This window comes from Rattus rattus, chromosome 2 (genome assembly GCF_011064425.1).
Source record: "Rattus rattus isolate New Zealand chromosome 2, Rrattus_CSIRO_v1, whole genome shotgun sequence".
Lineage (NCBI taxonomy): Eukaryota > Metazoa > Chordata > Mammalia > Rodentia > Muridae > Rattus > Rattus rattus.
Window position 1 is genome coordinate 36,942,089 of NC_046155.1, and position 17,310 is coordinate 36,959,398.

Consider the following 17,310-nt stretch of genomic DNA (forward strand, 5'->3'; position numbering starts at 1 on the left):
CATTTAGTGCCCACCCCCTTATCTTTCTCTTCCCTCATTTGTGCATCTTTTGACCTTTACAGTTTGTGTATAGTATTTGCTGACCTATAAAAAAGACCATTTTTTGGGCACATTATGCTATGTGGAACTGTTTATAGGCTTTAGATATTCTTACAATGCTTCTCTAATTAACCGGATATATTTTATCCCTTATAGATGTTGCTTCTAAACTGTAGAGGCTGGGCAACTAGTAAGACTGCAACTTTGGGCTGGAGAGATGGCTCAGCGGTTAAGAGCACCTGACTGCTCTTCCAGAGGTCCTGAGTTCAATTCCCAGCAACCACATGGTGGCTCACAACCATCTGTAATGAGATCTGATGCCCTCTTCTGGTGTATCTGAAGACAGCTACAGTGTACTCATATATAATAAATGAATTAAAAAAAAAAAAAAAAAAAAAGACTGCAACTTTAAGTGGCAGAGGCTAGAGCAGTAGGTCACACCTATTTCACTCTAAGGCTCATGCTGGCTTTCACTCTCTCAAAACCATCTTTAAAAGTTTATTCTGTGGGCATATGTATAATTTGTATTTATGTATGAGTGTGCAAATCAGTGCACGTGGAGGTTAAAGGGGGTGAAGGTGTTGGTTCTCACTTCTGAGATGGTCTCATCACTGTGATGCCAGGCTAGCTAGCCCCTAGGTTTCCAGAGGATGCCTATCTCTGCCTCCTTTCTCCCACATATGTTCATACTATGCATCCAGAACTTACATGGGTTCTAGGAATTCAACCTTAAGGTCTCACACTTGTGCAACAAGTGTTTTACTCAGTGGTCCATCTCCTCAGGCTCTGTGCACGTGGTCTATAGCTTTCTATCTTCCTTGCCACTAAACCTATCGGCTGAATCAGTGTTTGGGAGGAATAAATACAGCTTACTTCTAAACTAGAACCAAAGAGACATTTCCAAGAAACCCTCATGCAAATATGGTATGGTGTGGAAACATCGCTTTAAATCTGAATGCAGACAAACCTAATCAGGTTCTTGGTCAGTTGGTTGGAATAATGCGCTCTCTCTCCATAGAACACACTATCTTTTCAAACTCAAAACGCTTCTTGCAGGGTGTGGTGGCACATGGCTATAATCTCAGCACACCCAGGAGGCAAGCCAGAGATGCATGCAAAGGGCCCGAGATGGCTCAATAGTTAAGAATAAACGCTTTTCTCCCAGAGGACTCAGATTTGGTTTCCAGGAAGCACATCAACTACAGTTACAGAGGATCTGACACTCCCTGGCCTCTGCTGGCACCAGCATGCAAGTGGTACACATAAAAGTGGGCACACACACACACACACACACACACACACACACACACACACACCCCTTAGGAATAAAAGGATGGGTGAGACTCCAGGCCAGCCTTAAAGACAAGTTGCAGGACAGTCAGGACTTCAGAATAAGAGCTTGTCTCAAAGATCCAGGGAGGACAGAACTTGGCTTCCCTCTACCTTACTGCTCTGGTTAATGGCCTCAGGGGCAGACGGTGAGTGGCACCTATTTGGGAGTTATAAAGGAGGCTCCTTTGTAAACAGCCATGGAGAAAGAAACACCTACAGCTTATTTTATAAACCCTAAAAATAATAAAAAAATTAAAAATTAAGCATTAATTTTATTTATTTTGTGTGCATATATGTGTACAGGTTCATGTGTGCCAAGATGCATATGTGGAGGTCAACTTGTGGGAGGTAATTCTCTTCTATCAGGTGGGTCCAGGAATGAAACTCAGGCCTGTTAGACTTAGCAGCTGAGCCATCAGCTTAGCAGGCTTGCAGGGTGTGCAACAACAGTGGGAAGTAGTGAGGAAGGATAGTCTCTGCTAGCAGCAGGCTTTGCAACACCTTTAAGGCAATGCATTTAACTGGGGAAGTTGGTAAGACTTCAGCCTAGAACACCATGCACTGTAACAGCATTTACAGAGGACCTGGGCCTGTTGTTTCCCAACTACTGTTTGCTTTCCCACATATAAAGTATTTACTTAGTATACAATAACTGATTAAATAACTCTATTATTTATATATATCACAGTACCAAACGATTCCTAAATTTAAATTTGGGCTAAAACCACATTTACTATGCAGACATTTTATACATGTCATGTGAATTTTCTGATTTTTCAAAGAGCCCATCACTTACTGAAACTAAGTCTAAAGGTGTTTGTCCTTCTTGATTTTTAAGAGTAGGATCAGCTCCATGGGCCAACAATAAAGCACAAAGCTGTGTCCGTCCCTTTTGGGCTGCTTCATGTAACGGTGTGAAAGCCCATTTGTCCGTGGCATTGACACACGCATTGTACTTTATCAGTAAAGCTGCTACGTCTACATGCTGCAAGAGAAAACAGTCCTGTTACAGGTGGAAATTTTTACGGAACCTTCCTTCTTAAGAAACTGGTTTTGAGCTGGCTGTGTACTCAGGAGGCAGAGACAGGCAGATATCTGAGTTCAAGGCCAGTCTGGTCTACATAGTGAGTTCTAGGACAGCCTAGTGTAGAGAGGCCCTGCCTGTCTGAATCAAACAAACAAAACCCAAAAAAAAAAAAAAATCTCAAATCTCAAAACCAAACCCAGCTCTATACCTACTGTCTTATTTTCAAATGTATTCTAGAATGAAAAAGAAAGCTATTTCTTGTCAGCACTGTACTTTACGGGTAGTTGCTTCAAAATTACAGTTCAGTATTCTAGTATACAACTCCATGGTTTCTAACTAATTCCTTTTATTTTTTTTTTTTTTAAGATTTATTTATTTATATGTAAGTACACTGTAGCTGTCTTCAAACACACCAGAAGAGGGCATCAGATCCCATTACAGATGGTTGTGAGCCACCATGTGGTTGCTGGGAATTGAACTCAGGACCTCTGGAAGAGCAGTCAGTGCTCTTAACCACTGAGCCATCTCTCCAGCCCCTAACTAATTCTTATAACTGGTGAATATCAATCTACAAACTGGCAACTTCCTCACTCAAACTAGACCACCAACAATGGCCAATGCTGATCAGAACCTTCGGGGTTGCTGGAAATCAGTAACAATCTCTAAAGATTCCTATGAAACCTATGGATTTTCTGAGACACACACACACACATACGCACGCACGTACACACCAACACCCTAGTATTTCATCAAATAAGAGACAGGTGCCAAGGATACTACAATGAAAAACAGAAATACATGGCCATGTCACATAACATACTTCTACAGATTTGAACATCTGTGTTATATAATGTCTTATTTAATTCTTTGTCAAACAAGAAGCAACACAAAATTCCATGTGAACTGTGTGATATCCACTTTGAAAATCATTTAGGCTCTTAAAGATAAGAGAGAAGAACTTACTCCATATGATGCTGCATTATGTAATGGAATGAGTCCTCCTTTGTCCTGGGCATTCACATCAGCTCCATGTTGCAACAAATATTCAGCAACTTCCAAATTATTATAACCAGCTAATTCAGGGGAAAAAAAAGCAACATCACTTTCACTAGTAAATGTAGCAAAATCACATTATCACCCATATACCTAAATATTTATAAATAGATATTAGTAAATTTTATATAAATCTGAAGCTATTAATATTTTACTTCTGGAAAAAAAAATCTTCCAGTGGACTAAAATGTTAGAAGCTTCTATTGTTAGCCATTGTTTTTGGAGACCTACCAAATTGCTGAAAGATTTGCCTATCTTTCCATTTAAAATTTCCCTATTAAAGGCCTTGTCTTCATGGTTGTTACATATAACATGCTAAACTCAAGTGTATGATCTGAGGGTCAAAAATCAAAGGAAATCATCTATGGGCAAACAGGAAGCATCCGTTCTCAGGAAGTTGCAGAGACAAGATTCAGTCTGAAGACAGAGCTTAGCATTGTTAAAACCAAAGAACAAGCTTACTGCTTTGGAAGCATGACACAATCTATGACCTTGTCAGTCAGCTCAGCAAGCTTTCTATGGCAAATTATCTCTAGACACATAATCATAGCTAGAAAGTAAGTTTGTAATTTCTCTAATGGTTTTAAGTTTTATCATGCTAATTTTAATGCACATGTCACCCCTATGAAGGATTTAAAGCACTAAACTTGTCACAAGGTACAGTAATTGTGAGTGTGTATGTGGGTGAGTCCTGTAAGTGGAAGGTAAACATAGTGTTTTCCTCTACTGCTTGCTCTTCATACTTTTGTTGAGACGGGTCTTCTCTGTGCAGTTCTAGCTGTCCTGAAATTCTGTAGACCAGGCTGGCATCCAGTTCAGAGATCCACTGGTCCCCCTATCACTCCCGAGTGCTGGGATCAAAGGCATGTGACACCTACCACTCCACCAACTGTTCATACTCAAATAATCAGTACTACAGAAAGTAAAGCTTAAGCATAAACACACATACTAGGATAGAGTGACAGCTTTGACAGATAATTTGATTTGCGTCTTTCAAATTTACTTAGAGGAAACATTTGAAGCAAGAGTAAAAGGAAAAATAACTTATAGGCCTGATAAAACAGCTCAGCAGGTAAATGTACCTGCTGCTAAGCCTGACAAGCCTGAACTTGGTCCCTGGAACCCACATGATGGAAGGCCAGACTCTAGCAAGAAGTTCTCTAACCCCACACCACCTCCCACCAAAAAGTAAGTAAAATAAAAACAATCTTAGATGTCATCATTAAATCTAGTTTCCCTCATTTACCTGCCAAATGCAAAGGTGTAGAATGTCGACCTTGGGTATCACGGCAATTTACATTATCAGGTGAAGATAATTTCTTCACTCTGGCTAAACAACCCTTCTTGGCAGCATCTAGTAAGGCTGCATCTCCTCTAAGTAGATCTTGAATATCTGTGTCTCCATCTTTAACGAGATCCAGAGGAGTATTACCATCTCTGTTTTTCTTTGTAGGGTCTGCACCATGCTAGGCAGGAGAAAAAAGGAGGAGGAGGGATGGTAGGAAGTGCTTAGTGTTTTGTCAATGAGAAAATAGTTGAGAGCAAAGACTGCTATTGTTATAAATGCTTAAATACCATAGGTACCCACAACACATTAATATGTATGCATCTAAGAATAAAAGCTACAGTGACAGTTTTCAGCTATATAATTTTAAATTTAATCACTATTATTTTAGATAGTATCTAGATTGGTCTGAAATTTGCTCTATGGTTGAAGATGACCTTGATCATTGACTGTCCTGGCTCTACCTCCTACACAATGGTTTATGCAGTTGACTGAATTACCGTACAGTGCACTGTTGCAATTTTCTTTTTTTTTTTTCTTTTCCTTTTTTCAGAGCTGGGGACTGAACCCAGGGGCCTTGCGCTTGCTAGGCAAGCTTTCTACCACTGAGCTAAATCCCCAACCCCTGAAATTTTCTTTTTAAAACAAAACAAAACAGGGTCTTAACTGTGTAGCCTTGGCTAGCCTTTTGGAAACTAACTCACTCAGCAGACCAGGCTGGACATGAACTCAAGAGACCCACCTACCTTTGCCCACCAGGTGCTTGGGTTTAAAGGTGTGCACTACCACATGCAGCTGCATTTTTCCTTTTTACTAATACTGCACTATGATTCTATGCTGTAATATTTTACAGCTAAGTATCTGTATATATTAGACCAGCACCATCACTTTTATAAAAGGCTATACGAATTGGGCTTATCGACCACATATAAGTCAAGTAATTTGAGGTTAGATTACCAAACAGGAAAGTTAGACAGCAACTAGAACTATCACACAATAGGTGGCTATATGAACAAACCCCTGTGCTGGTAAATATACATGTAGATTAAAATATAAAAATGCTCATGACATTTCCCATTGAAATCTAGTTTTAGTATTAGAAAGCATTTTTTCTGCTTTCATTGGTTTAAGACTCAGATTAGTGTTATTCGAAAGACAATCTGAGTACTGTAGGCAACTGCATTGTCCACAGCAGTACTTAGGCATACCTGGAGCAGAAGTTTGCATATTTCATATTTTCCTTTTGCTGCAGCTTCATGTAGAGGTGTGAACTTCCACAAGTCAGCTACATTAACTACTGCTCCATGCTTGACAAGAAGTTCTGCAACTTCATAGTGTCCGTAAGAACATGCATTGTGCAAAGGAACAAGACCTCTGAAAAGTTAAACAAGTGATTTAATCTCAGCAATTATGCCAACCAAAGACATTTATTTCTTGAACTGTCTAAGACAGTATTCCGTAAAACTTTAATCTGTGGAGAGTAGAAGACTTTGGGGGGGGGGGGGAAGAATTTCAAAATGTCTTAAATACGAAGACTATGATAAACATTCACATATAGACTTAACATCTAGCACTGTGTATTTTAAACAAAAGTAATTTCAAAATAAACAAAAATTAGCATATCCTTAATGAACACTGAAAACTATTAATCGATAGGAAAATGACAAAAATGAATTTTTCTTGACAATTATAAAACAACAAAACATCACACAAGTTAATTTTAATGGAAATTTGAGCCATCTGCATGTTTTTTGTTTTTGTTTTTTAAAGGAAAGGGTTTCATACTGAGCTGACATTAGTCTCAAACTTCCCCAGTGCTTGGAGTTTAGGTGGGCACCACCATACTCAGCATAAATATTAACGGAATAAGCTATCATTGAACCAATTTTAGGAAATAAATTATATGTTAAAAAACAAAATCAGTTTTACAATTTATCATAGAAGTCTTCTTGTATTTCCCCATAAAGGTTCTATAAAGGTAAGGTAGAGGCATGGCTGGTGTTTCTCACCCTTTGTCTTTAGCATGCACGTCGGCTCCGTGCTGCAGGAGATACTCTACCACAGACACTCTGTTGTACCCAGCTGCAAAATGGAGTGGGGTTGACTGCCGTCCTTCAATGTCTCTGCAGTTGACACTCTGAACAGTACAGAGTTTCTGTAGGATTGAACACAGCATACACATTCATTCCACAATTTATCGGAAATTTTAAATGTCTGCCTTATTTTCTTATTAAATAAGTATTTCAGAAACTATTCTTATTCCAGCTTTTCATTTACTGAGATTTCTTCTGGTCCTTTCATCTATGGTTATATTTCCTACTTTTTTTGAAAGATAGTGAACTTTAGTATTTATACATCGATAACCTAACTTCAAAGACTAATTTCATTTGGTGGTAAACACAGGTAGTAGCATACTGGATCTCAGCAGTACAGAGAGGAAAAATCCAGAGTCCCATATCCATGTCTACTCAGAATCTGCATTCTAAGCCAGACACGGAAGTATATGCCTGTTATCCCAGCATTGGAAGATGAAGGGTTATGAGTTCAAAGCCAGCCTGAACTTCATAATACTTCTAACAAATAAATAAAACCCAACAGCAAATCTGTATTTTAATAAGATCTATCTATAAGCATATTAAAAGTTTAAAATGTAATTTTGCAGACCAGTGGTTCTGAATTTTGATGTACACTGGTCTTATCTCCAAATTTTGTTAAGGCAGTGCCTAGGGTTGTAAATTTGCATTCCCACCAAGTTTCTAGGCTACTTAGTGGCCAAGGAACCACATTTAAGACAATGACTTGTGCTGCACTATAGATAACGAGTGAAGAAAGTATTTCTGGCTATATGTGATCTTGAAGAACTAAGGAAATAGGGACTAACCGTTTTTTTTTTTGTTTTGTTTTGTTTTGTTTCTTTTGCTATGTTCTTTGGCTCAATCAAAAGTGATACCCCAAATATTCTTGATGATTATGCAAAGAATGAGAGAATAATAAAGTTAACAGATCACAAGAGTCAAAAGAATAGCAACATAAAACAAAAACAAAAACCAGGCAAGTTCAGTAAGCCCCACTAGTAGTTTTATCTCCAAGGGAGCCAATGAACTGGCAAAGCCCTTCTGAGCTTATGAAACACATCAGCAAGATTTGATGATGAATGAGGTTCCCGTCCCAACATAATGTTTCAGTGGGTCTGAAACATGATAGGAATGAGTGTTTCAATTGTGAACCAGCTGCTGGCACGTGTGGTTAGTAATCAAAGATCATTTTAATATCCTTTGCTTCTCTTTGTCCAGTTAATACAGTCAGGTTGCATGATTTAAAATCACCTAGGATGGCTCCCAACCATCTGAAATGAGATCTGATGCCCTCTTCTGGTGAGTCTGAGGACAGCAATAATTCTGTCTCTGGCGTGCCTTTGAGGGACCACCTAGATTATGTTAACCAAGGGAATCAGACCCACTCTAACTATGGATGAGACCATTCTATGGGCTAGTGTCCTAGAATGAATAAAAAGGGAAAATGAACTAAAAATCCATTCTTTGGTCTCTGTTTCCTGGCTGCAGACGCAATGTGAGAAGCTATCTCACGCTCCTGCCGTCATGCTGAACTGTACCCTATACTGTAAGCTGAAATAAACCTTTCTTAAGTTGTGTTTGTGAGGTATTGTAGACACCCAATAGAATGGGTGTCTTCCTTAACACATTTTGTTTTCTGAATCCAATTTATATTTTAAATTTATGTCTTCTTCTAGTCTACCTCTAGACCTCTAGTCTATTTTTCTAGAATACCTCTGAAAACAAAGTTTATAGTTTAAAAAACCAAAAAAACCTAAAGTAAAACCACCATCAAAAACAACAAAAAAGGGGAAACAAAGCTGGTCTCAAACTAATGATATCTCACTAAAAATGATATCTCACTCAGCCTTCCAAGTGCTGGCATCACAGAGCATGCCACCACTTCTTTAGCATTTAGTCTTATGCTTGTTAAATATGTTCTGTAAGTAAATGAACATTTAAAACTCGGCAGTCGTCTCCTTACTCTCACACATAGTTTAAAATCAATGTCTTTAACTTAATACAACATAAATCACTTGAATCATGAAAAACAAATCAGAAAGCCTTGTTACATGTGATATCTATATTATTCACACTGGGCACAGTAGAGAGAGGATCACGTGCACTTTTAAAAAGAAATTTCAATAAATAAGTTAAATTCGGGACTATCAAGATGGCTCAGCCGGTACAAGTTTAAGCCTAGAAACCTGAGTATGGGCACAAGAACGTCTGTGAAGCTTGAAGGAGAGAAAGCGCAGCATAATCCTTCCCAACACTGAACCCATTTAAAACTCTCAGAGCTCTAGAATGAGACCGACATTTTTAAGTCTTTTTTGTCGATGCTGAGATGGGGTCTCACTGGGTAACACTGACAGACCTCTTATGTGGACCAGGATGGCCTTAAACTCACTCACCTCCCAGAGTGCTGGAATTAAAGGCTTGTGTAGCTTGTGTATCTTTAAAAAAGAAATCTATATAAATCTACAGGAAATCTACTATGTAGAAAGCCAACAAAATTATTTCGAACAGCCATTCTACCACAAATTAGTACATATGAGCACTCTCTCAAATTTAGAGTAGTCTAGCTTTAAGAAGTCTTTAATAAAGGAGGAAAAGAAAGGGTTTTATCCCAGGCTAATTTTAAAAACTGAAACATTTAATGCAGCATTAAAGAATCAATGAGTTCATGAAATAGCTGATTCAAAATCTGGTTTATATTACTTGAACTTTAGTCCTGCTCTTTCAAAACATCAGGCTTTTGGGTTATTTCCCAGACAGACATTTCTGTACAGAACAGGAGCACAAACTACGGGCAGTATGACATCGATGTGTACGGCAGGCATCAAAACAGTATCTGAGGGAAGGTGACTCTGGGGAGACTGCTGCTGGAACGGACAGGCAAGAAACTGGGTGCTCTGTGGGAGAAAAGAAATGTGCAGTCCAGCTGGGTAAGGCTGTGCGTTCCCAGCAGTGCCAACACTGTGCTCATACAGCACAGACAACCGCTCCACGGGCAGGCTGGGTAATGGAGTAAGTGAACCAGAAGGAGCCTGTGCACAGAAGGGCACTTGGTTCCTTTTGTTTTGTGTGTCATATATAAACAGTAGTAGTGAGCAGGGTCTTCCTAGGTAGCTCAGGCTGCTTTCTTTTCTTTTTTGGAGCTGAGGACCGAACCCAGGGCCTTGCGCTTTCTAGGCAAGCGTTCTACCACTGAGCTAAATCCCTAACCCCTCAGGCTGTTTTTTTAAACTTCCCATCTCTGTCTCCCTAGTATTTGGAAAATAGGTGTACACTACTATGCCTATGGGTATTTCACCTTAAAATATTTTTTATTTAAAAACAAAAAGATTGGGCTGGAGAGATGGCTCAGTGGTTAAGAGCACTGACTGCTCTTCCAGAGGTCATGAGTTCAAATCCCAGCAACCACATGGTGGCTCACAACCATCTGTAACAAGATCTGATGCCCTCTTCTGGTGTGTCTGAAGACAGTGACAGTGTATTCATCATATATAAAATGAATAAATAAAATCTTTAAAAAAACAAAAAGGTTATTTTATGTGTGTGAATGTTTTGCTGGTATGTATGTCTGTGCTCCACATGTGTGCCCGGCTGGTGCCCATGGAGGTCAGAGGAAGGTGTTGAATCCCTGGAACCAGAGTTATGTAAGGCTCGTTATAAGCTACCACACGGGTCCTAGGAACTGAACAAAGGGCCTCTGCGAGAGCTGAAGGGTTTCCGCAGCTCCTCATCCTCCTGGTATTCGGACAAATGAGTTCTGTAAGTTAATACTGAGGAGCATTACATTAGTGGACGTGATTATCCTCTAAAACACATATGAAACCAATGCCCCCCACTGGTGTTTCTTATTTCCTACTGCAGAGGAACTGGTATTTTTATCCTTTAATAAAGCTATTTGCTGTAACAGCAGAGATTTATTGAATAATGCCAAAGGAAAAACTGAAGATTAACAAAAAAAAATCTGCTGGTATCTTACCTTTACAGTTTCTACATCACCAGCCTTTGCAGCCTCCAGCAACTGTCTGTCTGCCTCTGAGTGACCTAGTGAGACGCCCTCTGAAAGGAGAGAGGAGAGGTTCATTTCCGTGTAGAACAGAGACCAAGCTGCAAGGCTCATCTTTTATAAAAGTGGCTTTTCTAGACTGCTAGCTTATGCAGTATTGCCACAGGGGAAAACACTAACTACAGCTACTAAAACTTCTGAGAATATAGACTGAGCAAAATATATACATGTACTAACTATAAAATGTCATGTAAGCAGCATAAAGAAACATAACCAAAGTGCAAGGTTTGCCTGTGTCCTAGTCAGGCCGTGGACACGCACAGCACTAGCAGAATCCAACATGCCTCTGCCGTTACCTTGGTTTCTGAACTCACAGAAATCCCTTTAATATCCTGACCCTCACATCTTTTTCAAATTGAAAGAGTGAAGTTGGATTAGCAAGTGCCTACTCATTTTCAGTTTAAAATTCTGAAGAGTATGTACAACAACGGAAGTTCCAAGTAAAGATTTAGTTAAAAATATTAAACCTCGAAAGAACTAAAAGAAAACAGAGATAAATATTTGCATCTTAGGATAAACATCTAGAGCAGAGGGAAATGGAAAAGGGAAGGAAAAGAAAAGAGACAGGGCCGATGTACCCTGTCTGTCTGTCTGTCTGTCTGTCTGTCTGTCCTGGACCTCAAGTGTTGTGCCTGCCTCTGTGACCCAAGTACTAGAGTTAAAGTGTGTACCATCATGCCTGGCAAATCAGCTTTATAAACTTTAAAACTTGAGTGCCCCGTATTTACAGAGAAACTGGGCAGAATATGCTACTGTACACAAGTCATAATTTAATGACATTTAAGTATCAATGTAATGAGCTAAGAATAAGTTAAGAAGGCTAAAAAAATCCTTATTACCCACTCCTACACAGCACACCTGCTATGTGAGAAACCTCAAAGGCTAACCTTCCCACAGAATGCCAGGAAGCTCTGGTTACCTTGAAGCAGCTGCTGCACGTTCTCATTTCCCATTTGCAAGGCAGTGAGACCCTGAAGGGAGATGATGTTTGGATCGCACCCATAGCTCAGGAGAAGGCGGCAAGTCTGCAGATGACCACAATGTGCAGCTCTGTGTAAGGATGTCTGTCCAAGACTGTCCAAAGCATTAACCTTAACAAGATAGACAACACTGAAATTAGCACTGTGCTGCACCACCTAAAACCATCCAGTTGTTTACTGAATGCTATTAAAAGCTCATCTTTTAAATCAACTGTCTAGTGCCAAAGTAGGCAATATGCCCTCAGAACTAGAGTACAAACTAACCAGCCCACGAAGACTGGTACGAGAATGACGATCCAACTTAGAATGCGTGTTGTCAAGTATAGTAAGTTTATGTTTAAGTAAACTTGTTACGTTTAGCATTAAAGCATTTATACCTTCACCCTATTTAGAACTAGACAGAAAATGAAAAGCTGCATCCATGAAATTTTATGAGTCACTGAGGTACAGAGTTTTTGACTCCAAGATAAACAACAACCAGGGACAAACAAGTCCAGAGCTGAATTAGTGTTGAAACACTCATTCCTACTCAATTATCTTCTACCCCATGTATCATGTGAGTATTTATTATGTGAACAGCACACTACATATACACAACAGATACTCGCCAGCAATACAAAGGCACCGTTGACAGGGTGATCAATCTCCAAATCATTAACCTTACACTGTAGCTGTGTCTGTTCGGGATAGAGACTGCCTGAGATGCGGCCCCTTGTGGATTGAATTCAGGGTCTTACGCATTGAGACACTCTACCATTCAGCTAACCACCACTCACTTCTGCCTTAGCCTGTCCTATAATAGGCAGAATGCACTAATGTACACATTTGTTAAAATTCAGCAAATTTACAATGAAGATTTGCCTATTTCACCCCATATAAATTTTGTACTTAAAAGAAAACTATAAATATCCAACTCTGGTGATATATATATGTATTCACACACACATACATACATACACACATACATACATACACATGGAGTATTTAGTATGTGCACAGTAATCTGCAAATATGTCAAGAAGTAAGACATGTTGATGGATATGAATAAAACATAGCTGGTGATAGTATCCATGTACTGGGCACTTAACTATTTTTTGTAAAATTCTTTCAATTTGGCTGTATCTTTGAAACTTCACAATAAGATAAGATTACCTCTACGACCATCTCATTTCCACTTTGCCTCTTTACCATGAAAATAATTCTTCCATAATTAACCAATTCTATGTTCACCAGTGTCTTTTGAGACACTGCACAGCTAATGTTCACATCATCAGAGAATATTTGAAGATGGATACAGCAAGATCTCAATGAGCACAAAACCAGGAGAGTCTCCAATAACAGAACTGAAAACCCATTTAAAACGCTCAGGGCACGCTTTACTCACTTTGCAAATCATACATTATGGTGAATAACGTTTGCTGGTTTGCCTGGGACTTCCTCCGGCTTCACACTATGATATGGGTTTGGTCTCTAGTTAGAACTGTCTCACTAGGTCTAACAACTCGGGTTCAAGGTGCATCTGTATACTCTTCAAATGTAATGTGCCTGCCATGTGTAAGACAAAAGCAGCCGACAGGAAGGCACAGAGCACACAAATGAGGATGCCAAGCAGTCAAGCAGAAATGAGCTTTATTTGATTCAGTAACACAGTAGGAAAAAAATCGCGGTTATACATTATTAACAACTTCCCGAAATCAGAGATTAGGACATTAAAGGTAACAGAAAAAGAAACTGAAAATTCTAAGTGACTCCTTGAGTGGGCGGAAATCCAAGAAGGACAAATAAGAAAACTGACTTGCAGAAACCAGCGAGGAAAAGGCCTCAGGGCCACTCAGGGCCTCTGTTCTTTCTTTTCCTCCACTCACAGCAGCTCCATTTCTGTACATATACTGATGTTTCACTAAAATTTTTCTTTGAGGAAGACAAAAGTCTTTGGATTAAAAAGTGGAAACTATTAACTGTCATTTCTGCCACATACTATTAAGCATTTTTTAATTAAAAGTTTTAAGATGTTGTGTGTGTGTGTGCGCGTGCCGAGCTCTCTACCGTGCTGACACAGGATTTCTGTACCGTTTCTGCACCTCTGCTAGCAGACTGGTGATCTGGCCAATCTCCCTGTCTGTCTCCCATGCATCAGGAGGACCACTGGGATAACGATGAATGTCACATCTGGCTTTTCCCATGGATCCTAGGTGATTCGTTCAGGTAGTCAGGCTTGAACAGCACGTGTTTTACGCTAAGCCATTTCTCTGGACTCATTATTAATTATATTTTAAAGTTACTGGGTAAATAAATGACTTACAGCTTTGCATAACAGTGTTATTCAAGGAGTAAAGTGCTCTGTATACAAATGTCAATTAAAGAATTTAATTTATCAACATGGTTACGTATGTGGTTTTTAGTCAAATTATTTCTTTGCATTCATTCAAGTTTTTTGTCTTAGTTACAGAAATAGTCAAAATGCAAACTCTGTACTGATAAGTAAGAGGGGTTATATTAACCAAGGAATTTCAGATGTGGTCAGAAAAGAAAATTAGAGTAAGACTGGTCTCCTGTTGAGGTTAGAGCTGCTTGAGTGTGTGATGTTAAAGCCAAGGATAACTTGGATCAGTGGATTACAAGCGGAGTGGAGGAGGGTATAACAGAAACAATGTACGTATGAATAAATGCATACTTTTTCTAACAGTGACAAAAACTAGACTTGGTCCACAGGATTTCTTTTCCCAGTCTTTCACTGTTTATCAAGGTGTGTGTCTGCACTTGTGCGAAAGTTAAGAGCATAGCCTTGGGTGTAGCTCCTCACCCTCTACCTTGTTTGAAACAGGTTTAATACTGCACACAGCAGGCTGGCTGTCCTACAAATGCTTTCTCTCTGCCTCCCACAAGCATTACTACCTCCTGCTTCATGGGTTCTGGGGATCTAAACTCAGGTCCTTACAACTGCATGGTAAGTACTTTGCTCCCCAGCCTGGAACTGTTTTGAATAGAAAACTAAGAGGAAAAAATTCACTCTGTTTTTTGATACAGTGAATAGTTTAAGGAACTAAACATCCACTCCCCAGAAAGCAGCTCACTGGATTACCAAAGATGACCAGAAATGGTGTATACCTTTGCTTCGTGTTTCACCACTACTTCAACAACATCATTGTGAGCATTCTCAGAAGCCACGTGCAGAGGAGTCAAGAATCTTAAAGACAAAAAAGCCAGCCACACAATAAGTATGTTTTCTGTACCAAAGAAAATAAAAGGAAGCATCTACTGGTTAAGGCGTACTTACTCTTTCGTCTTTTCGTTGGTGTTTGCTCCCTTTCTTAGCAGCAGTTCGCATATTTGCTTTCTTTTAGGATATGGAGACGCAGCAGCACAATGCTAAATAATTCAAATTGCAGCATTAATCAAGGACCACACAGAACCATTTACCTTACGAATACTCGTGCTTCCAATCACGGATAATAAACACAATATAACTTCTTTATTTTATCCAAATTTGCGCTTGAAATATTTTTCTTTTTTTTTTTTTTTATAAAAAGATTTATTTATTTATGTATGTGAGTACACTGTAGCTGTCTTCAGACACACCAGAAGAGGGCATCAGATCCCATTACAGATGGTTTGTGAGCCACCATGTGGTTGCTGGGAATTGAACTCAGGACCTCTGGAAGAGCAGTCAGTGCTCTTAACCACTGAGCCATCTCTCAGCCCTTGAAATATTTTCTATTGGAGAGAATTTGTAATAACTACAAATTCTGGCATGGCAGGAAAATCCTACAGATGAAATAATACGCTATTAAATATTCTGGGTAAACTTTGTCCTGTATTTTTGAAAAAGCCACTGATAGGATGAAAAATGTTCCATGTAAAATGTTAAGATTCAAATGGTGGCATTTTTCTAGTGCTTGAGAGAGAATTCACAGCTTCAGAGAGGGCAGACAAGTGCTCTACCACTGAACTGGTTATCCTGAGTCCTGGGTTTGTGCTGTTACATGAAGACAGGGTCCCCATCCGTTCTGTTCTGGATTCTGCTTGTTTCACAGCACTGATGGGATAGCTGTGAAGTTGAGCTCTTCCTTATCTAGTTACCTCAGCAGAACAAGGAGCTTCTGTTAACAAAAAGTTATCTGTTTGGCACAACGTGTATGGTTTGTGGCCGTAGCATTTCTGAGTATCAAGGAGGGAAAGAGACAGGAGGTAGGGATTTACCTTTTATAAACTTATTATCTATGGTTATGGCACCAGTCTTTATAATCTTAACATCCAGGAAAATACTCGAGTATGACAGGTATTCTGTCTGATTGATAATTGATTAAATCAGTGTGCATATTTGTTAGAATCAGAATCTGAAGTTTGTGGGTTAAAAAATTAAAGCAAGGGGGCTGGAGAGATGGCTCAGTGGTTGAGTGCACTGACTGCTCTTCCCGAGGTCCTGAGTTCAAATCCTAGCAACCACATGGTGGCTCACAACCATCTGTAATGGGATCTGATGCCCTCTTCTGGTGTGTCTGAAGACAGCTACAGTGTACTCATATAAATAAAAACTAAAAAAAAAAAATTAAAACAAAGTTGTTCTATACATCTAAGTATATAATGATCATGAAATCTGTTCTTCTGTTATTAGTTGTGAGTTGTTAGTTTCTCACGATCGTGCTCCTGATTCATTTTGATATTGCTGCAGTCACCAAAGCCTTCCTTTACCATCAAAACCCAAGCCTAAGTGACACACAATAGTTCTTTTGACACACTACGAATACTAACCCTAGGACATTTATTCTGAGTACAAAAACCAGAGAACATTTATTCCAAGAAGTTTTTATTACACCCATCACAAATTAGATGCCTAGAGAAGGGCCTGCAGTCTCTAGAAACCAGGAAGAGACTGCCCTACACAACAATTGAGACTTAGCATGTTTTAAGGCTAAAGACATGATGCTTTACAGCAGGATATTAGAGGAAACGACACACAGCACAACATTCTTCTAACTGTACTGTTTTGCTTTCATTACCTGAGGCCAACTACGATCTGACATTACACAGAAATGTTCGAGAAATAAACATGATTCTGAGAAGTGCGATGAAATCCTGTACCCCATCTCTGTCCCAGTATAAACGCAGGCTGTGTATTGTGCCCACTCCTTAGTAACTTTACAGCTGTTTGTTATCATTGGATCGACTGAAATGTCTGTGTTCAAGAAATGCTTGTCCTACCCAGTGGCTCTAAAGTACAGGGGTAGTTCTGCTGGCAATTATGGTATGCCAAGAAGCTTCAATCGCTTGTTTTAACTTAAAAGTTTCAACTTAGTAAGAACAGAAAAGATACTGTATGTGGAGGTTTACTGAGAGATACTGGTATGATTTTAATCTTACTGTGCATAAAATATAAACTACTGTAGGTATGGATGTAGGAAGAAATGATGCACGTAGGGTTTAGCACTCTCTGTGATTCTAGGCAGTGACTAGGGTGT

General features: G+C 39.3%; 1 protein-coding gene across 3 annotated transcripts in view; it reads right to left on the reverse strand.

The window, feature by feature from the left end:
- Tnks2 (tankyrase 2) overlaps nt 1-17,310 on the reverse strand; it is a 52,716-nt gene that overhangs the window by 15,076 nt on the left and 20,330 nt on the right. Inside the window, exons 10-18 of one of the 3 annotated variants that reach the window (XM_032891874.1) lie at nt 15,129-15,220; nt 14,960-15,038; nt 11,791-11,962; nt 10,785-10,864; nt 6,746-6,891; nt 5,945-6,110; nt 4,698-4,917; nt 3,362-3,471; nt 2,168-2,356 (exon numbers count right to left, since the gene is read on the reverse strand). In XM_032891874.1, coding sequence (XP_032747765.1) covers nt 2,168-2,356; nt 3,362-3,471; nt 4,698-4,917; nt 5,945-6,110; nt 6,746-6,891; nt 10,785-10,864; nt 11,791-11,962; nt 14,960-15,038; nt 15,129-15,220 — 1,254 coding nt within the window. The remainder of the gene's footprint in view (nt 1-2,167; nt 2,357-3,361; nt 3,472-4,697; nt 4,918-5,944; nt 6,111-6,745; nt 6,892-10,784; nt 10,865-11,790; nt 11,963-14,959; nt 15,039-15,128; nt 15,221-17,310) is intronic. The other 2 variants (XM_032891873.1, XM_032891872.1) reach the window with 2 other exon arrangements.